Source organism: Plasmodium gaboni, chromosome 3 (genome assembly GCF_001602025.1).
Source record: "Plasmodium gaboni strain SY75 chromosome 3, whole genome shotgun sequence".
In the NCBI taxonomy this organism is placed as follows: Eukaryota; Apicomplexa; class Aconoidasida; order Haemosporida; family Plasmodiidae; genus Plasmodium; species Plasmodium gaboni.
The window spans coordinates 134,503-154,782 of NC_031483.1; the positions used below are offsets into that span (position 1 = coordinate 134,503).

The window sequence follows — 20,280 nt, forward strand, 5'->3', positions numbered from 1 at the left end:
ATAATAATGTATCTAAAAAGAAATCATATAAATATTATATAAATCAAAAAAAATTATTGTCATTTCAAAATATAAATAAAATTAATAATTATATTAAAGAGAAAAAAGAAAGGTACAAAAAAAAAAATATATATATAAACAAAAGTATATGTAAAAATATATATAATGTTCTAAATGTTCATTATAAAAATAATAATTTTATTATTTGGAAATATACACCTATACATTATAAATATACAGAAGATTATATATTTGATTTATATACTCATTTAAAAAACAAAATTGTAAAATATATACTTGTCAATTTTGATTTTTTTATAAAAATATTAGAATGTAAAACTTATAATTATATGGCTGCTTCACATGTTTTTACATTTTATAATATCTTATCATCTTATTTATTTGATATAGAAAAAAAAAAAAAGGAAAAAGGCACTTATTATATACCTTTTCAAAATAAATCTATAAAATATATGTTCATTACAAAATATAAAAATGTCTTACATAAAAATATGTATTACTATGCCTTTCATTATATATTTCTTCTTCTTTATATTAAAAAAATATATTCTACTGTCATTTTTAATTTAAAAAAATATTTTCATGTAACTGTTATTAAAAATATGTTCACATACAATTTAAATTGGCTAGCTCGTACAGAAAACACAAATAATACAATAATCAAAAACATAAACAAAAAAAAAAAGAACGTTACAAAAAATTATTATATAGCAACTGAATATAAAATGTGTATAAATGACCAACACATTATCAATAATCATTTTACGAATAAGAAATATTCAAATAACATGATTTCTTTAGATATAAAACAAAATAAAAATTGTGATGAAATAATAAAAAATAACTCTCCTATTAATAAAAAGGATACCTCATTTTATTATGATGTATATACGTGTCAGAGTGAAAATATAAGAAATATTTATAATTCCTCTTATCATATGAATAATATTATAAAGAATAATCATGTACTCTATATATATAGTACATATATGGAATTCTTCTTATCGTGGAAACAAAAACAAAACAAAAAAAATTACGAACATGATCAAAATCAGACTTATATAAAAATATATAATTTTCCACTATTTTTATATAAAAAATTAAATAAATTTTCAACAAATTATAAAATTATTTCAAATAATATGATAAAATTATTAAATGAATATTATAGTGAAAATTGTTATATACATATTTATTCAACTACTTTTAAAAATATCATATATTGTTTATGCAACTACAACTTTTTCTTTTGTCAACTCTTTTATAATTTAATTCTTCCTTTATCATTTATAACAAATAATTATCACACAACTTATTCAGGTAAAGAGCAAGAAAATAAATATCTATTTACACATAAATATACATCCAAACTGTTTGTTTATTATGATAATTATTTTAAGAACGAATTAAAATATATGAAAAAATATTACAACAATATAAAAATGAAATATAAAGGACAAAAAATAACAACAACAAAAAATAATAATAATAATAATAATATATATATATATAAATTTACATATCATTCATATAATAGCTTATTAAAAGTTCATAATAAATATGTTAGAAATAAAAAATATGGTGACAACGTTTTATTATTAATTAACGAAAAATATCAAAAAAAAAAAAAATGGATTTGTAATAATTTCCATATTTATTCCATAAATAATGATATGAAGAATTATAACACAACATCTACGCATCATAGCATTTTAATTTCATACAATAAAATGCAAACAAAAAAAAAAGAGAGAATCAAAAACAAAGATGGAATAATAAAAGGTTATCATGTAAATAAAACGTTTGAATATATATACTTTAAAAATTATTGCGATATATTTTTTAAATGTATAATTAATCTTATTCATGAGAATTGTTTATATCTATACAATATGTTAAAAAAATATTACACACATAGTTCGAAAGATATAACAATATATCATGCAGAAAAAAAAAAATTTGTACACATGAATCATTACGATAATATAATTAATTCTCCAATAAATTTAAAAGAATGTTGTAATTTTTTATATAAAATATATTCTGACATTTTTCAATTCTTTAAAATATTGAAACAAAAAAATTTTAATTTTTTTTATGTTCTACGAGTATTTGCTATAGATCCATTAACAAAAAAAAAAAAAAAAATTTATTTTTTAAAGTTTTTTTTTTTCTATGCATTTCCTTATTTTTTTATGTGAATATACATACATTTTTTCTTCTTTAAAAGAAATATATAAAATATTAAAATTTGTATTTAATAAAAAATTTTATATTCCTATAAATGCTTATACGCAAAGAAATTCGTTTTAAAATGTCATTCTTTTTTTCTTATAAGTTAATTGATTTTTTGTATATATATATATATATATATTTTATTTATTTATTAAATTTACATATTTTATTAGTTTGTTTTAAAACTTGTGATAAATCAAATTATAGTTTTTAATAAATATGAAAAAAATAAAAGACATGAATAAATAAATTGTCTAATTTAAAAATATAATATCAAATACGAAATAGTTAACACAAAAAAAAAAAAAAAAAAATAAATAAATAATAAATAGTAAAATAATAATAAAATAATAATAAAATAATAGTAAAATAATAATAAAATAATAATAAATAAATTAAAACTAAAAGGTTGTAAATATATATAATATATATATATTTATATATATATGTATGTGCATATTAAATTTTATTCATCCGATTAATGTTATTTTCTTAGGACTGTTCTTCCTTTTTCTCTTGCTGGTAAGCATATATTGCACATGAACATTTTCTATGTTTAACATAGTTATGAACAATATATTCAATTCTTTCATTTAAGATATCATATAAATTCATATAATTTATTTGTAGCTGCTTTCTTACTTTAAATTCTTTTTCTAATAATAATTTGATCTTGCTATTACTTGTTTGTATTTGTTTTTTTAAATGTGCAATATTTTTCTGATAATTTAAAACTTCTCTTTCGTATATATTATGCTCACTAAAATTCATTATGTATTTCATATTGTTCTCTTTTGTTTGTTCTTCTTTTTGTAATAAAATTAATTTTTCTTCTAACATACTTCGTATGGAATACTTTTCATTTATTTCTATACGCAACGATTTCAAATCTTCTATAATGTTTTTTATTTTCTCACGATATGTCTTCTCATTCTTGTCTTCATAGTCTTCATTAGCATCCTTGTTTAAAAACGTTAAAGGGAAATTGTCAAACAGTATTTGTTCATTCATTTTTAAATATTTTAAATAATTCAAGGGTATATAATAAATAAAAAATAAAATTATAAATATATGTAAACATAAACATATATATATATATATATATATATATATATATATATGTATGTATATATAGATAGTATATACTACTCTCAATCATATTACAATAAAACCTTAAAATATTATCATTTTACTCTCTTATTTTATTTTATTAATTCTATATGTATACAAAATGTATACTTTATAATTTATACATATATTTATGTATTATATTTATATAAATATATAAGAAACATGATCGAAATTATTAACTCCTTTTCAATAATTATAAAAAAAGACCATATTTTTTTTATAACAATTTTCCTACATTTTTCTATTGATTAATAATATATATATGTTATATTTAACACATTGTGTAAGAAAATTATAAGGCCTTAAAAATAAATAAATATAAACATAAATATATTTATATTTATTTAAGATATTCAAAAAAAAAAAAAAAAAAAAAAAAAAACTTTTATATTTATATTACATTATATTCCATATTTTCAAATGGCTTTATATATTATTCCCTCATATGATGATGAACAATATATATATTTTTCAAGTTCAGGATGTTATTATCCACATAACCTTTTTAAATGTTATATATTATACATAATTTTTCAAATATTCATTATAAAAATGAATTAACAAAGTTAATCTTATTAAATAATATATATAATTATATAAGTAGTTCCCTTTCCTTTTTAAAATTAAATTTAATAATGAGGAAAATGAAATAATACATACATCATAAAAAAAAAAAAAAAAAACAGAAGAAAAAAAAAAGAACATATAATTAATAAGTAATTGTAACTATATAATAATATATATATATAATATATTATATTATATATAAATACATATTAATCAAAACCCACAAAAAAAACCTCAATTTTTAAAATACTTCATTGTTTTATTTATAAATATAAAGGAAGAAAAAAAATAAAAATAAAAAAAAAAAGGACTTTAATAGTTTATTTAAAAATATATATATATTATAACTGTATATTTTATATTTTTTAATTAATATTTTCATAAAATTTTGAAATATATATTTAAAAGAAATTTTTAATTTACATGTATAATTATATATATAAATAATATACATTTAAATATATGATATATTAATCTTTTTTTTTTTTTTTTTTTTTTAATTTGTACTGCTATATATATATATATTATATTATATTATATACCATTATACTATTGTTGCTAAGTGGTAAATATATATTATAGTAATATATTTAATTTTAAGTAAATCAAGTAAATTTTAAGAATGAAGTTTTATATAAATTTATCAAAAAAATAAAAAGTAAAAACAAGAAACAAAAAAAAAAAAAAAAAAAAAAAATTTAAATAATTCTTATATTATTAAAAATTATTTATTCTTCTTAATATAATTTCAAAAAAGTAAAAATTAAAATAATGTATAAAAAATTATATATATATATATATATATATATATATATATAATCTGTTTGTATGTCTTTCAAAGCGACTTATATCGAATAATACAAAAAAAAAAAAGATATATATAAATATATAAATATATATATATATATATATATTGTACAAAACATATGTTAATTATTTATAAGAATATGTAATTTCTTTTTCTTTTTTTTTATCATTCCATAAGAACATTTTTTTCACCTATAGCGAAATAATTAAAATGATTAACACTTATATTAATATTTTGACCCTTACCAAAATCTTTAATTACTTGAGAAACTTTTCTTTTTGTTTCATCCAGCATATATTCCTATAAATTAAAAAGTAAAATGGTTATAATATTATAAAATATAATGTATTCATAAATAATATATACATATATATATATATATATATATATATATATATATATATATATATATATGTTTATATGTTTATATGTTTATATTTATACCTGCTCTAGGAATACTATGGAACTATAAAATTTCTTCATTTTACCCTGTATCATATTATTTAAAATATTTTCTGGTTTTTTCATATCTTTTAACCCGTCTCGAATAATATCCATTTCTTTTTTAGTAATTTTTGGATTTAATGTATCTATAGAAACACTAGCAGGTTTAGCTGATATGATATGCATAGATAAATCATTTGCAAAGTTCATAATATCTTCTTTCTTTGTTTTTAATATTTCATCTAAGTTATCTATATGAAGAACTAAAAGAACTCCTGATAATCCCACATTATCATTTAATTTGTTATGTATATAATAATGTAAAAATTCGTTTGGATTTTTCTTTGTATATTTTGAAAACCTTCCAATTTTTATATCTTCTCTAAAAATATTTCTTAGATAATTTAGTTGTTCTCCAATCGTACTACTACTTTTATTTTCTTCATCTACATAAGGAAGACTTAATATTACATCCATTATATTATTATTATTACTTAGGATATTACCACTTGTGTGGTAACTATCTGAACATTTTGTATTATGCTCACTAATTTTATTATCCTCATTGTTATTATTTTCCTCACTTTTTATATTATCCTCACTTTTTATATTATCCTCACTTTTTATATTATCCTCACTTTTTATATTATCCTCACTTTTTATATTATCCTCATTTTTATTATTTTCCTCACTTTTTGTATTTTCCTCAACTTTTGTATTATCCACACTATTCTTACAATTTTCTGTGGACAGGTCATTATTCAATGTAACATTCAATAAACTATAAACAAACTGAACAAACATTTTATTTCTTGCAACAAAATCAGAGTCAGTTAAAAGCTCTAACAAAACTATTTTGTCATCTTTTATTTGGCTAGCTACTAATCCTTCTTTTTTTACTTTAATATTTGTTGATACAAATGTTGAACTTTTTGTATTTTTTCTAACATGTTCAATTGCTTTATCTACATCATTGTTACATTCTTTCAAAGCCTTATTACATAATTGTATACTAGCATTAGTAACTTCTCTTACATATTTTAATAATTTTAAATGATCATTACCTGTAGAATATAATCTATTCTTCTTAATATGATTAATGGAATTTCTATTACATCCCCCCACAGATAATATAAAATGTGAACTCTGCGTACTTTTAAAACAAAACGCAATTATATAATCGTTCAGAAAGGTTAATAAGAAAAAATAAAACAATTTCATTTCATTGGTTTGTAAAATTATGAGATCATAAAATACTACTCACAGTCCTTACATGAAGATGAAAAATTAAGAAAAAAAATTTTATAAATTAAAATAAACGGGGAGAGAGAGAAAAAAAAAAAAAAAAAAAAAAAAAAAAAAAAAAAGTTCAGTTACATTATAATATATATACATATATTTCTTAATTTTCTTTTTTTTTTTTTAATTGAGAAATATTTATTTAAAACCCCACACAATAATCTTTAAAATGAGTATATTATAAGAAAGGATAAAAAATGGTCATTACACAAAATAAATGGAGAAAATAAAAATAAATATATATACATAATATATTTAAAATATACTTATATATATATATATTTTATTTATTTACAAATCATAGTTTTATTTTTAATTTTCTTATACTCCGCATATTTTTATTTCTTTTCAATATTATTTATATTTATTTTTGTTCTTATATATATAATATTTATAAATATATATTTTTATTTGAACGGTACAAATAACAAAGAAATTTTATATTAAGCGTACTTCTGGGGCTCTCCCATATAAAACGTTGTTAAAATATAATAAATAAATAAATAAATAAATAAATAAATAAATAAAATTAACGTAATATATTAACACAAAAAAAAAAAAATAATAAATAAAATAAATAAATAATTAGAATACAATAAAATAATATTATATTATAAATAAGAATTGAAAAAATATACACAATATAAAATTGAATATAAAAAAAAAGGTTTATCTTTATTTCCCCCCTTTATTTTTAATAGTTTATATATATATATATATATATATATATATATATATATGTTACTATAAAGAAAATATAAGTACAAAAATACAAAAATATATCCATATATATATATATATAATATATTAAGCATTATTAAATATATATTTTAATACATATGATGATTTCCTTTTTATTGTTTCAGATTAGAGAGCGTATATACATTAACCAGTCCTCATCCACTAAATAATTAGACATTTTATAAATATTATCATTAACCTTTTGATTTAATAAATTATTATTTGTATTGGTTGTAGCACCTTCCAACAATATGCCTGATTGTTTATCTAAATCAAAATCTAAAAATGAATTTAATTCTTCATAATCTTCTATACATTCCTCATTTGTTATATTGAATATATTTGTATCGGTTTCATTAATTTGTACAAGAGAATATTTTATTTCATTTTTATTGTCTTTTTTTTTTTTTTCTTCCTTTATTTGTTCTTTATTTTTTATAATTTCATAATATTGCTTAGTTTCGTTTAAATATCGTTCAATATTATGTTTAATGTTATTAATACTTTTTATTATATTCATATTAATTTGTAAAGAATGATAAAGAATATTATTATTACTGTTCATATTATTTGTGTTTAAATTTTTCTTCTTATTTTTTATATGAATTGTAGTATTATGATAACTGTTATAAAAGTGACACATAACATATATTTGCAAATTAATAATATGAATACAATTGAGATACCATAAATAAATATTTTTATAAAATTTTTTTTCATCATTTATTTTTTCTTTTTTATTTTTAAAAATATTTTTATATATATATTCAGCACAATCAAATATATTTGCATTTAACCTTTCAAAGGAGTAAATTAATTTATTTATATCATTAGCTTTCATATATATTACACGGTTTCTCATTATACCCACATTATTATTATTATAATAATGGCCTTCATAATTTATGTTCATTTTTCTTTTATATATTATTTTTACACTTGAATTATGACAATTTCTTATCATCACATTATTATTATTATTATTATTATTATATATATTTAGTGTGTCCTTATTATTACATATATAATTGTTAGCACAATCTTTATTCTTTATTTCGTCATGTAGTGGAATGTACACTTTTTTGTCATCATAATGTTGAATATTATTATGAGGAAAGGGACTTACATTTTGTTTGTTATCCACATGTTGTATGTCTTCAACTTGTTTTATATCATCCTTAGATACAATATTTGAATTAACCAATTCATATGAACAATCAGATTTTGAATTTTTATCATCCATTATATACTCGCCATGGGTATATTTTTCATCCTCCAAAGCATAGAATTGATACCCTTGTGAATTTCCAACAAGATAGAGAGATTCTTTTTGAACACAACTTTGAGATTGTTTTATAACACGTCGGTCATTCAATGAAGGATTATAATTGGTGTGTATAAAATCCGATATATCAAGAACATAATCATTTAAAAGTATAAGAGGACATTCATTTTCATCCAGCAGAGATATAAAAAAAAACTTACATGCGGATATAATATTGATTAAAATATTCTTATTTAATTTCATATTAATCATTTGTTCAATTAATAAATTATTCAATGTGTTACAAAGTAATTTATTAATTTTAAATTTAAAATGAATATTTTCATTAGTATATATATTATTCATTCTTGCTATTTTTGATATAAAGGTACCTATGTAATTTTTATTTATAAAACATAAATAAACTTTTAATGTATAATAAAAAATTATTTCAAATACTTTTAATTTACATGATGATGAATAAAATTTATATCCATTATTAATTTGTTCCATTTTTTTTTTTATTGAATTATTTTCACTACATATATAAAATTCAACCTTATGGAAATTATGTAAAGGATTTATTAATTTTACACTATAACTATTTATTAAATAATAATCATCAATATGCATATATTTCTTCTTTTCTAAAAATTTTTCTATTAACATATTTATATAAAAATTTATCATAAGAGAATAATTACAGTTCTTTCTTAGTACGTTCAGAAAGACAATAATGGATATGATAGACATGTGTATGGAATCTTTATCAATACGTTCATTTGAATAATAATTATTGCCATAATTATAAGAATTATTATTATAAAAATTTTCATTATTATTATTATTATTATTATTATTATTATTGTTATTATTATTATTGTTTATGTTTGGAATATTTTTCAGGTGAATACTCTTATTCTTATTCTTTAATATACTCTTATTTATATATATATTTTCCTTTTTAATTTCCTCTTCTTTCAATAATTTCAATTTTAATACTTCCCTTTTTGTCATAATTAAACTTCCAAAGGCTACAAATGGTTTATAAATAATAATCTTCTTCTTCTTCTTTTTTTTTATACCTCCTAAATATTTCTTCATAATATTATCATCATCATTCTTTAACTTTGATACAAAATTGTTTTTTTCTGTGTCTTCTTTTTTATAATAATAAATGTTTTCTATATCACCATAATTTTCTTTGTCATCATAATTTTCTTTTTCATCATAATCATCTTCTTCTTGCTCATCGTCTTTTTCATCATAATCATCTTCCTCTTGCTCATCCTCTTCTTCAACATTTTCATCTTCCTCAACATTTTCGTCTTCTTCATCCTCATCGTCCACTTGCACCTCGTCACTCATCACATCCTCCATACATTCCAACAAGTTAGAATTAAAATAAAAATTTTCAGTATAATTCTTATATAGATTATACGACTTTTTATCAAAGAAACGCTTTCGTTTTTTGGTCCCATCCTCTTTCATTTGTATCCTCCTCTTCTTTTTTACATGCAGCTGATAATTTTCTATCAAAATCTTATCATCAATAATTATTATTTCACTCGTAAACTTATTCAAATGAACCGCTGAAAGAAACAAACACATCAATCTAAAACACAATAATCTAAACAATCTTTGAATAAAGAAAAAGACAAACTTTTTTTTAAAAGAGAAAAAATTATAACCTGAACAAAAATATTTATTCAACAAAATTATTAATAAACTTCTATATATGTATAAATTCTTATCATAATATTCTTGACATAAGAAAAAATCACTTTTTATTTCTTTATATAATAATTTTACAATCAAGTTTCCATATATCGAATAATTTATATCATCATAATTTCTTAATATATCACAAAAATGTTTATCTTTTTTTGGGGGGTGAAATATACAATTTCTATTATCTCTTTTTAAATTATTAGAACTACAGTTTTTATATGTATCATTAGTATATTTATTCTTTATAAAATTATTACTTACATTGTTAATTTTATGCTTTTTATTCATGTTAGATTCATTCTTTGTAGAAAAAAATTCAGTACATAGACAATTCTTTAGAGCATTATAATTAGAAGATATAAGATCTCCATGAGAAATAGCTATTTCATGTATCTGTTCATATTCATCTTTAGTATTTAATTCAACATATATATGTAAATTCAAAGGAAAAATTTCATTCTTTACATCAAATGATTTTGTTTGCACATTGTCATTAATTTTTATTGTACCCTTTAATAATTTGACTAAAGACATAAATATTAATGGATATATATCTATAACAATATTTGTATATTTATTTCTTCTACTTTTCATATTTGTTTTTTTTTTTTTATTATTATACTCTATATTATTTTTATTCCATTTATTAATAAAACTCATAACATTCATATAATAATCATAAATTCGTTCTGCTTTATTTATATTGTTATTCATATGATTTTTATTATTACTACATAATTTCTTTTTATATTTCTTATCTAAATTTATTTTTAATATACCTCCATGCATTTTTGTATATACATTTGTAATATTTACATCATCATATTTATTTTTTGTTTCATATAATATATATAAAATATGATAAGCAGTATATTCATCCAAGAAATAAAATTCTTCTATTATATTTTTTTCATTTATTTCTACATTTCTTTCTATATTATTAAATAAATTACAATCTGTGTTCTTTTCTATCCCTACAACATTATGATCATTTTCTTTTTTTTTTTCTTTAACAATATGATTATTAAAAATCAACATTAATAAATATAACATTTTGTCTGTAACATGAAGATTATAATTATTTATGATAGTATATATATGTTCGTCATATGTATTTGGATGATTATCAAATTGTTTTTTTAAGTCATCCCCCTTGGATATAGACCACCAGTAATTACTATTATTATTGTAGTAATTATTATTATTACTTTTATTATTATTTATTATGTTATTATCACTTCTATTAATGTGACCATTTTTCAATCCAAATAAATTCCATCCAGGTATACCCTTTTCATATTTATTGTGAATATTATAATATACACATAACATCTTTTTATTTAAAAATAAAAACGTATCATCTTTTGTTTCACTACTATTCAGAATGTCTTTTTTTTTTGATATATATTTCATAGGATCTAAAATATAATAAAATAAATCATCATCATTTAGATTTTCAAATAAAAAAATATGATCACCAAAAAGATCATTTTTATTGTCCTTCTCTTTATTATTATTATTATCATTATTTGTTTGAATTTTATGATTAAAATATTTCATATCATTCATTAACATATTTTTCATCTCATGTTGTTTACACATTGTTGTATTATAATATTTATGTTTATTCATATATATATCCTCCATAATAGGTTTTTTTTTTTTTTTTTTTTTTTTTTCCTTGTCCGTTTTTTGCCTCTTCATTTTTATTTTTCTGTAATGAGATAAATTTTTCAAGTTAAAAGAAAATTTAGTAAAGTGCATATAATACATTTCAAAATTCTTAAAAATTAAAGAAAAAAAAATAATATATGACAAAAAAATACAAGAACAACATTTCATATACAAACGCGAGTCTATAGAATTAGATGTATTCCATATATTTAATATTTCTTTTTTTTTTTTTTCTTTTTTATTTAATATATTTCTCTTTTTTATTTTACATCTTGAAAAATAAAATGAATAAAAAGGTACCATAGATATATTTTTTGTATCATCAAAATATATATCATCATCCATGTTGAATATATTTTTTTTTAATAAATAATTTATTACATATATATTTTTTAAAAGAAAAGCATTCTTATTTTTTATTAAAATATTTTTTATTATTTTACCCAAGTTACTTTTTTTTTTTGTATATATGATTGATAAAAAATGAACAAGTACCTCTATTCTTATTTTATTAATAAAAAATAAAAATAATATATCAAATATTGTTCGAAATAATATATTCTTATTAAATAATAATAAACATTTACATAACATATAAAAAGTAGTTTCTATAAAATTATAATTATTATAATAATTTGTTAATTTTTTCTTATTATTACTCTTTTCTTTTATTTCACTTATATTACATATATCCTTATTAAAAGTTGTATAATCTTCAAATTTCTTATTCTCACATATTAAACTATGACATTTATTGTTTTCTTTACACATCATATTACTTTTTATATCATGTATATTTAATTTATTTAACTCTTTGATATCAACACTGTTTTCAATATTTCCACAATTATAATTTTTTTCTTCTTCATCATGAATAGTATTCACATATATTTTATTATTATCTACATTATTTATATCCTTATTAAATAATGATAATATATTATTTTGTTCAACATATTTTTGTTCTATATATAAATTATTTTTACTACTCTCCATAAATATATTTGATTCGTTATTAATATTTATTTTTCCATATTTTAAAAATACACTATCAAACATATTACTCTTATTATTATTATTACTCTTATTATTATTATTATTATTATTAGTGTTACATTTTTCAGTGTTACTTTTTTCAGTGTTACTATGCGCAGCATTCATCTTCTTATCATTATAATCATCATATATATTATAATCTACATGTTCGATGGAATGATTATCAAAATAATTATCTAAGGTATCCATTTTTTTTAAATTAATTAAGGTGAAAATATTTCTTATCCATATGTTTTCATATTTTTTACTAACATCTATTGTAATAAATTTCATATATTTGAAAATGATATTTGTATATTCTTTTAGATACATAAATAATGATGTATACCCTTCCTTTAAACATTGTTTTTCTTGAAAATATAAATTAATTTTATCGTTAAAAGAAAAGGACATGTATTCTATAAGTATACCTATAAATAAGTATACAAATGAATAATTTTTATTACTATCAAATTCGTATAAAATATGATCATAACATTTATGGTTATAAATATTATTATTATTATTATTATTATTATTTTTATTTTTATCATCTTCAATTTTATTATCATTGGTGTTATTTCCTCGTATGTTCCTTTTTCTTATTCGTTTCATATTCATCTTATTTAATTTAATCATATTTTTTTTTATATTTTTCAAACATCGATAAATTTTTTTATATAAAAACTTACTCTTCATTTTAAGCCTGTTAAAATTATAATTTAATTTAAATTTTATAACATCTATAAAAATATGTTTCAAAATATTTATATATATACAATAATTATTCTTAGACATATATAAAACATACAACATGATCAGATCTTGTCTTATGGATGTATTATTCTCATTCATTTTTAATTTATTCATTATATATTTTTTATTCATTGTGTCCTTTTGATATTGTATACAATGTGTATCATTCATATGAGATTCCTTTTTTATTTCTTTTTTTTCTGTCATTTGATATTTTTTTCTACATATCAATATATCATTTAAATTATCTTTGTTCAAGAAATGCTCACATTTGATAATATATTTTTTGTATCCTTCTAATAAACATATAATGTTTGAAAAAAAAGTTATATATAAGGCACACACATAATTATAATTTAAACCTTTATATAATGATTTACCTGTATTTTTTTGTAATACAACATTTATTAAAAAAACCATAGAGTAATTTAGAAATTTTTTATTTGATAAGAAAGCTATCATAATATTTGATAATAAATTTATATCTTCTATATATGATATATTTTTTAATTTTATTTTATATATATGTAATAAAAACCAATTGAAGAAAAAAATATTTATTCTAAATATAAAATAATCATGTAATATGAATAAATTACTTAAATAATAAAAAAAATTACGTATTTCTATATCATTACATTTTTTATTTAATAACCATAAATATGGTGATAATTTCTTCATAGTATTATACATATATACTTTATTAATACCTAAATATTTAGATTTCTTATAAAATAAATACGATAATAATATTATATATTCATATATATTAATTTTCTTTTTAAGAAAATACTTATGTATATAAATTAATATTCTTCTCTTTTTTATATATTCCATATTTTTTAAATTACTATATATATATTCATTTTCTTTAATAAAACAAATTTCTAAATTATTCTCATCATTTTCTGATTTATACCAGCGGATATTTTTTAAAACATTTTTATAAATATAATACTGCTTAATATATTTTTCTCTTTCTATATCTTCTTTATAATCTTCAATATTTTTTTTTTTATCCTTTTCTTCTTTAATCAAATCTTTCATCTTTCTTTTGAAGCTGTAAAAAGGAAATGATTTATTATTATTTATATGTATATCATTTTTTATAATTATAAAATTTTTTGATAACAATATATTTTTGTCTTTCTTTTTTTTATTTAACATATATGAACATAATTGCACATTTTTTAAATTATCATAAAAATGATAATTTGTTATATTTTCATTCATATTATTAACATTACTACTACAATTATTATTACTACTATGATTATTATTACTACAATTATTAGTACTACTATGATTATTATTACTACAATTATTAGTACTACTATGATTATTATTATTATTATTATTATTATCGTTGTTTTCCTTTTTATATTCTCCTTTTATACAACTATTCTCTACATCACTATGTATTACACTATTTTTATTATAACTACCAATATTTATACTATTAAATTTATTATCACATATATCATTTTCTATATTGTCATATATATTATTACTATTACATGAAGTATCCGTTCTCGTTATTTCTTCTGAACATGATTCCATTAAATAATCAAAAGCCTCATCTGATTCTCCTTCCATTGAATTGTCTGTATAGTCGCTATAAGATTCATTCTCTGATGATAATATACTTTCATTACTACTATTATTTATTTCTTCTTTTCTTTTTTCTTCCTTTATATCATTATTTTGTTGTATATTTTGTGTTCCATTCTCATCAACAGTATTATTTAATTTGGAATGATTTTTGGTCTCATTTTTTATATATATTTCTTTATTTATTTTGTCATTCACTTTGTCATATATTTCCTTTTCTGTTTCGTTATCTCTCTTTTGGTGTTCTTCGTCATCTTCATCATCATCATCATAATCATCTTCTTCTTCTTCTTCTTCCTCCTCTTCTCCAACTTCTAAACTACACCCTTCAACCTCTTCAACATTTTTAACACAATCATTTAATGTACAACTTTTATTAGAACTTGAGCTTTCATATGTTTCTTCACTCTCGTTTGGCATTCCCCCTTCAACGTTATTTTTATTTTGTTGGTTTAATATTTTTGGTTTTCGACCTCTACGTTTAATGGTGTCCTTGGATATATTATCATTCATATTATTAATTTTATTATCATTCTTATGATCACTCATGGTCTCTTCTATTTTATCACTTTCCTCGGTACTTCTACTATAACTTTTATTATATTCTAAATATTTAGATTCTTTTGTTTCTTCCTTTTTATCGCATTCTTTGAGAGTCTCCATTTTTTTTACATTTTGTTCTTTCTTGATTTTATCATTTTCTTTATGTTCTGTAGATGAAGATAAATAATTATTTTTGCCATTCGATTCTTCTTCATCATCATAATTATCATCATCATAAATATCATTATCAAAATTATCATCATCATTATCATTATAATAATTATCATCACCATCATCATGGTGATCTTCTTCATCCTTATAATTACCATATTTTTTTTCCTCCTCTTTTTTTGTTATACTATCTACACTTTTATTACTTATATCATCATTATAAGAACTGCGGTTCCACTTTTCATTTAAAAAGTCGATGACAGTAGGTCTTTTTTTCTTTTTAATTACAGTAGAAGGCAAAGGTTCTTTCTTCATTTTTCTTTTTTTCGTCTTTTCTTTTAAATCGCTTGTAAAGAAAGATGAAGATGAACAAGAAGACATGTTAGATGATGCACGGGAATTGGAATAATTAGATGTATATTGTTTTCTATTTTTTTTTTCATCTTTATACCTAGTTTTATTTAAATGTATATTTCTTGCATCCCTTTTATTATCATATGTAGTATATTTTTTATATATTTGCTTTCTACCCTTTTCAGAGTCTGATGAATATTCATCAGTGCTAATATTTCTTTCATCATTTTTATTTGATAGCCGTTTTTCTTTTCTATAATTCAAAGGAATATTCTCCCCATAATTATCATCATTAAATGGGTGATGCCGTTTTGAGGAGCTAACAAATTGTCGATCAGATGTATCACGATGTAAATGTGTATCACGTTGGTCATATACACTACACTTATAATGGTCACCATATTTATCATCTTCATCATTATTATTATAACTCCTTACAGATACCCTATTAGAAATATAACCTCTTTTATATTCACGCTTATCTCCCATATGAACCGAAATTCTTCTTATCTTTTCATCATAACCATTATATTTATCATAAAATTTGTTATCATTGTACATATTTTTATCTTGTATATAAATATTATAACCTGCATTATTTACCATTCTGCTTTCATTTAAATTCATACATTTATTTGCAATTAGGTTGTTCCTAATTTCCACATTTTCGTCTTTATTTAAATCATAATTTAAATTTTGATTATTTAACAAATAACAAGATTTTTTTTTATATTGATTATCATACGGATTATTATCAAGAGTATTACTCTTGTTATACATTTCTTTATATAAATGATTATTAGAAATTAATTCATTATTTGCCTTAATGAAATGGTATGCACTTTCATTTTCAATTCTGTCAGAAACATTTCTATTATCTGAACAGTATATCAACGGATTATTTTGTGTTCGATCAAAATTTGTGACATTAAATTGCGGATGGCTAGTTATACCTAAATTGGCTGTTAAATTATTAGTGCCCAAATTGGTTAATTGTAAATTTGCTAATCCATTGGTATGAATATCAACTGGTGATATGACATTTGATGGATTATTTATACCAACAGATTGAATTATGTTAGCTGATTGATTTATAGCAACAGGTGGTATTATATTACTTGATGGTTGGTTTATATTCATTTGATGATTTATATCCATAGAGGTAGTCATAATATCTATTGGATTATTTCCACTTACGACACCTGTGGTAAATTTATTGTTCATTCTATTATTAACATAATTTGGTTTATTAAAATCTTGATTTGATAAATTCTTATTATTATTATTATTCATATTATTCATATTATTCAATGTGTTGATATTTAAATTAGGATATAATAAGGCATTATTATTTATTTGAGCAGTATTGAATTGTTTAAGTTTAATATAATCGAGTGTGTTGAAAATAGTGTTGTTATGGTTATCAACATATTTATTTGTATCATGAATATAAGAATAAGGAATATTTAAATTAATATTTTTATTTAATATATTATTTGAATTTTGTTGTTCAATTTCTTTATTGCCTTGATTTAATATTTGATTTTTATTTAAAACTTGTGATGAATTTGACGGTAATTGTTGACTTACATTATTGTTTAATTTTGGATATAAATAATTGTTAAAAGGTTGGCTATAAATATTATTATTATTATGAATATTATGAATATTGTGAATATTGTTATTATTATTATTATGAATATTATTATTATGAATATTATTATTATTATTATTAATATAATTATTGTTACTGTTTATATTATTATTTATATTTTGATCAGCATTACTTATATTTTGAGTGGATATATTTATACTTTGATTGGCAATATTTTTAAAATTTTTATATAAAGAATTATAAATATGATTATTTGAATTATTTATATTGTTACTTGGAATATTATGAATATTTTGACATAACAAATTTTTTAAATTATTATTTGTATTAAAAATATTATGCGTATTACTTTTTTTTGTATTAAATATATTGTTCATATTATTATTAATATTATTATTTAACGAATTTGAATTAATTAAAGTATTTTTCATGTTTGCATGGTATTGAGTATCTACACATTGATGTAAAGCACAAAAATTATTTTGTGATTCATATAATAGATTGATATTAGCTGAATTTACAGGATATATAATATTATTATTATTATTATTATTTAAAATGAAATTATTTTGAGGATTAAATATATTATTATCTAACACATTTTTTTGTTTTATTATATCTTCATCAATTTTATTTATCTCACATGAACTATTCATTCCTTGCAAACAATTACATTTTACACATAAATTATTATCATAATTTTTTTTTATACTATTCAATGAATATTCTTCAAGAAAACTTTTTGAATAATTTAATTCATTCTCTTCATATCTATTTTTTTTTTCATATAACAAATTATTATTTAACAAATTCATGTTTGAAAATTATTCAAATTATTTAACATATTATCAAAAATTTTATTATATATATATATTTATATATATATATAACATTCATTGGTATTTATCGAATTACTATATATTAACTTACAATTCTGATACACATTAAAAGAAAATTGAAATAACGTATATATATAATTCTTGACAATACATAAATAATAGCATTTCATAATTATATATATAATCTATATATTGTGATGATAAATCTGTAAGCATTCGTTAACTCATATATAAATATATATATATATATATAATATTATTAAGTGCAAAATATTCTATTACACATTTTATTTAATACGTAATTTTATAGCTTTGTCTTAATATATATATATATATATTCGTAAAAGAAAAAGAAAGGACTCTTGATAATAATATAAAAGCCAAAATTATATTATTTTATAGAAGTAACGTAAGAAATTCATTTCATTTTTTTATTTTTTTTCTTTTGTCTTTATAATTTAATTAATACAAAAAAAGGAAAAACATATTCATATAGAACATTAAAATATATATATATATATATATATTTTTTCCTATTTTTTCTTTTTTTTTTTTTTTTTTTTGAGGGAAATAGCTCTACAAATTATTCATATGAATATCCTTTCTATGTAATAATAAGAAAGAAGGGTTGTTAGCCATCCTATTAGAAACATAGAATAAATTTATAAAAATATTCCACATAAAAAATGCAAGAGAAACATATTTTTTAATGAAAGGATTAAATTTTATAATCGGTCTATTTCAAAATATAGATGTTAAATATATCTAAGACAATATGAGAACAAATTCATGTATCTTTCTTTATTTTTTTTAAAAAAATCAGATTGACCTTATATGAAATAACAACATGTGAATTATGTAGGCAAATAAATTATATATATATATATATATATATATTCTTTTATATTTTTGTAAATAAATTCAATATGTTCCGTTGCATTATTATTTATATCCTTGAGAATGAAAGATATATAGTAACATTTTGATTTTATAAAAATATATTAATTCAATGAAATAACTTTAGATACTTAATATTTAATTAATGTATCAACCTTCATCTAGTAGACATAAGAAGAAATTAAAGAAAGAACTCAAATTTTTATTCAATTTCTTGACTAAATATATGTATATATTATTTAATAATAATACTAACATGTATATATTATATATATATATGTATTTGTTTTCATTTTTCATATGGCACACTTCTTAGCACCAACATTATATTACTTCGTATTTTTTTTTTTTTATGAGACTAATTATGTATAAACAAATTTACCTGAATATTTCAGAATTTTTTAAAGCTAATTTTTACGTTTCCATTATATTATTATATAGGTGTAAATATAATAATTTCATTTATTATTAATATTTTCATATTCCACATTTGTGATTTGTGTGTGCACGTATTTACAGAACAAATGTATTTTATTGATTTAAT

The 20,280-nt window shown here is 18.7% G+C and overlaps 4 protein-coding genes across 4 annotated transcripts in view; 1 reads left to right on the forward strand and 3 right to left on the reverse strand.

Annotated features, from left to right (window-relative positions):
- Window positions 1-2,222, forward strand: part of PGSY75_0304800 (putative membrane protein) — a gene marked incomplete at both ends in the record, with an annotated part of 4,197 nt that extends 1,975 nt beyond the window's left edge. Inside the window, one exon of the mRNA XM_018783906.1 lies at window positions 1-2,222. This exon is cut by the window's left edge and continues 1,975 nt beyond it. Within this exon, the coding sequence (XP_018643489.1) occupies window positions 1-2,222 (2,222 nt within the window).
- A 526-nt stretch (window positions 2,223-2,748) lies between these two features.
- Window positions 2,749-3,267, reverse strand: PGSY75_0304900 (hypothetical protein; the record flags this gene model as incomplete). Its single annotated transcript, XM_018783907.1, has 1 exon — window positions 2,749-3,267. The coding sequence occupies one exon, from the start codon at window positions 3,265-3,267 to the stop codon at window positions 2,749-2,751; it is 519 nt and encodes a 172-aa protein (XP_018643490.1).
- A 1,660-nt stretch (window positions 3,268-4,927) lies between these two features.
- On the reverse strand, window positions 4,928-6,427 carry PGSY75_0305000 (elongation factor Ts; the record flags this gene model as incomplete). Its single annotated transcript, XM_018783908.1, has 2 exons — window positions 4,928-5,062; window positions 5,207-6,427. 2 exons carry the CDS (start codon window positions 6,425-6,427, stop codon window positions 4,928-4,930), a joined length of 1,356 nt encoding a protein of 451 aa, XP_018643491.1.
- Window positions 6,428-7,367: 940 nt separating this feature from the next.
- Window positions 7,368-18,815, reverse strand: PGSY75_0305100 (hypothetical protein; the record flags this gene model as incomplete). The annotated part of the gene is made up of 1 exon (XM_018783909.1): window positions 7,368-18,815. One exon carries the CDS (start codon window positions 18,813-18,815, stop codon window positions 7,368-7,370), a length of 11,448 nt encoding a protein of 3,815 aa, XP_018643492.1.
- Between the last annotated feature and the right edge of the window lie 1,465 nt (window positions 18,816-20,280).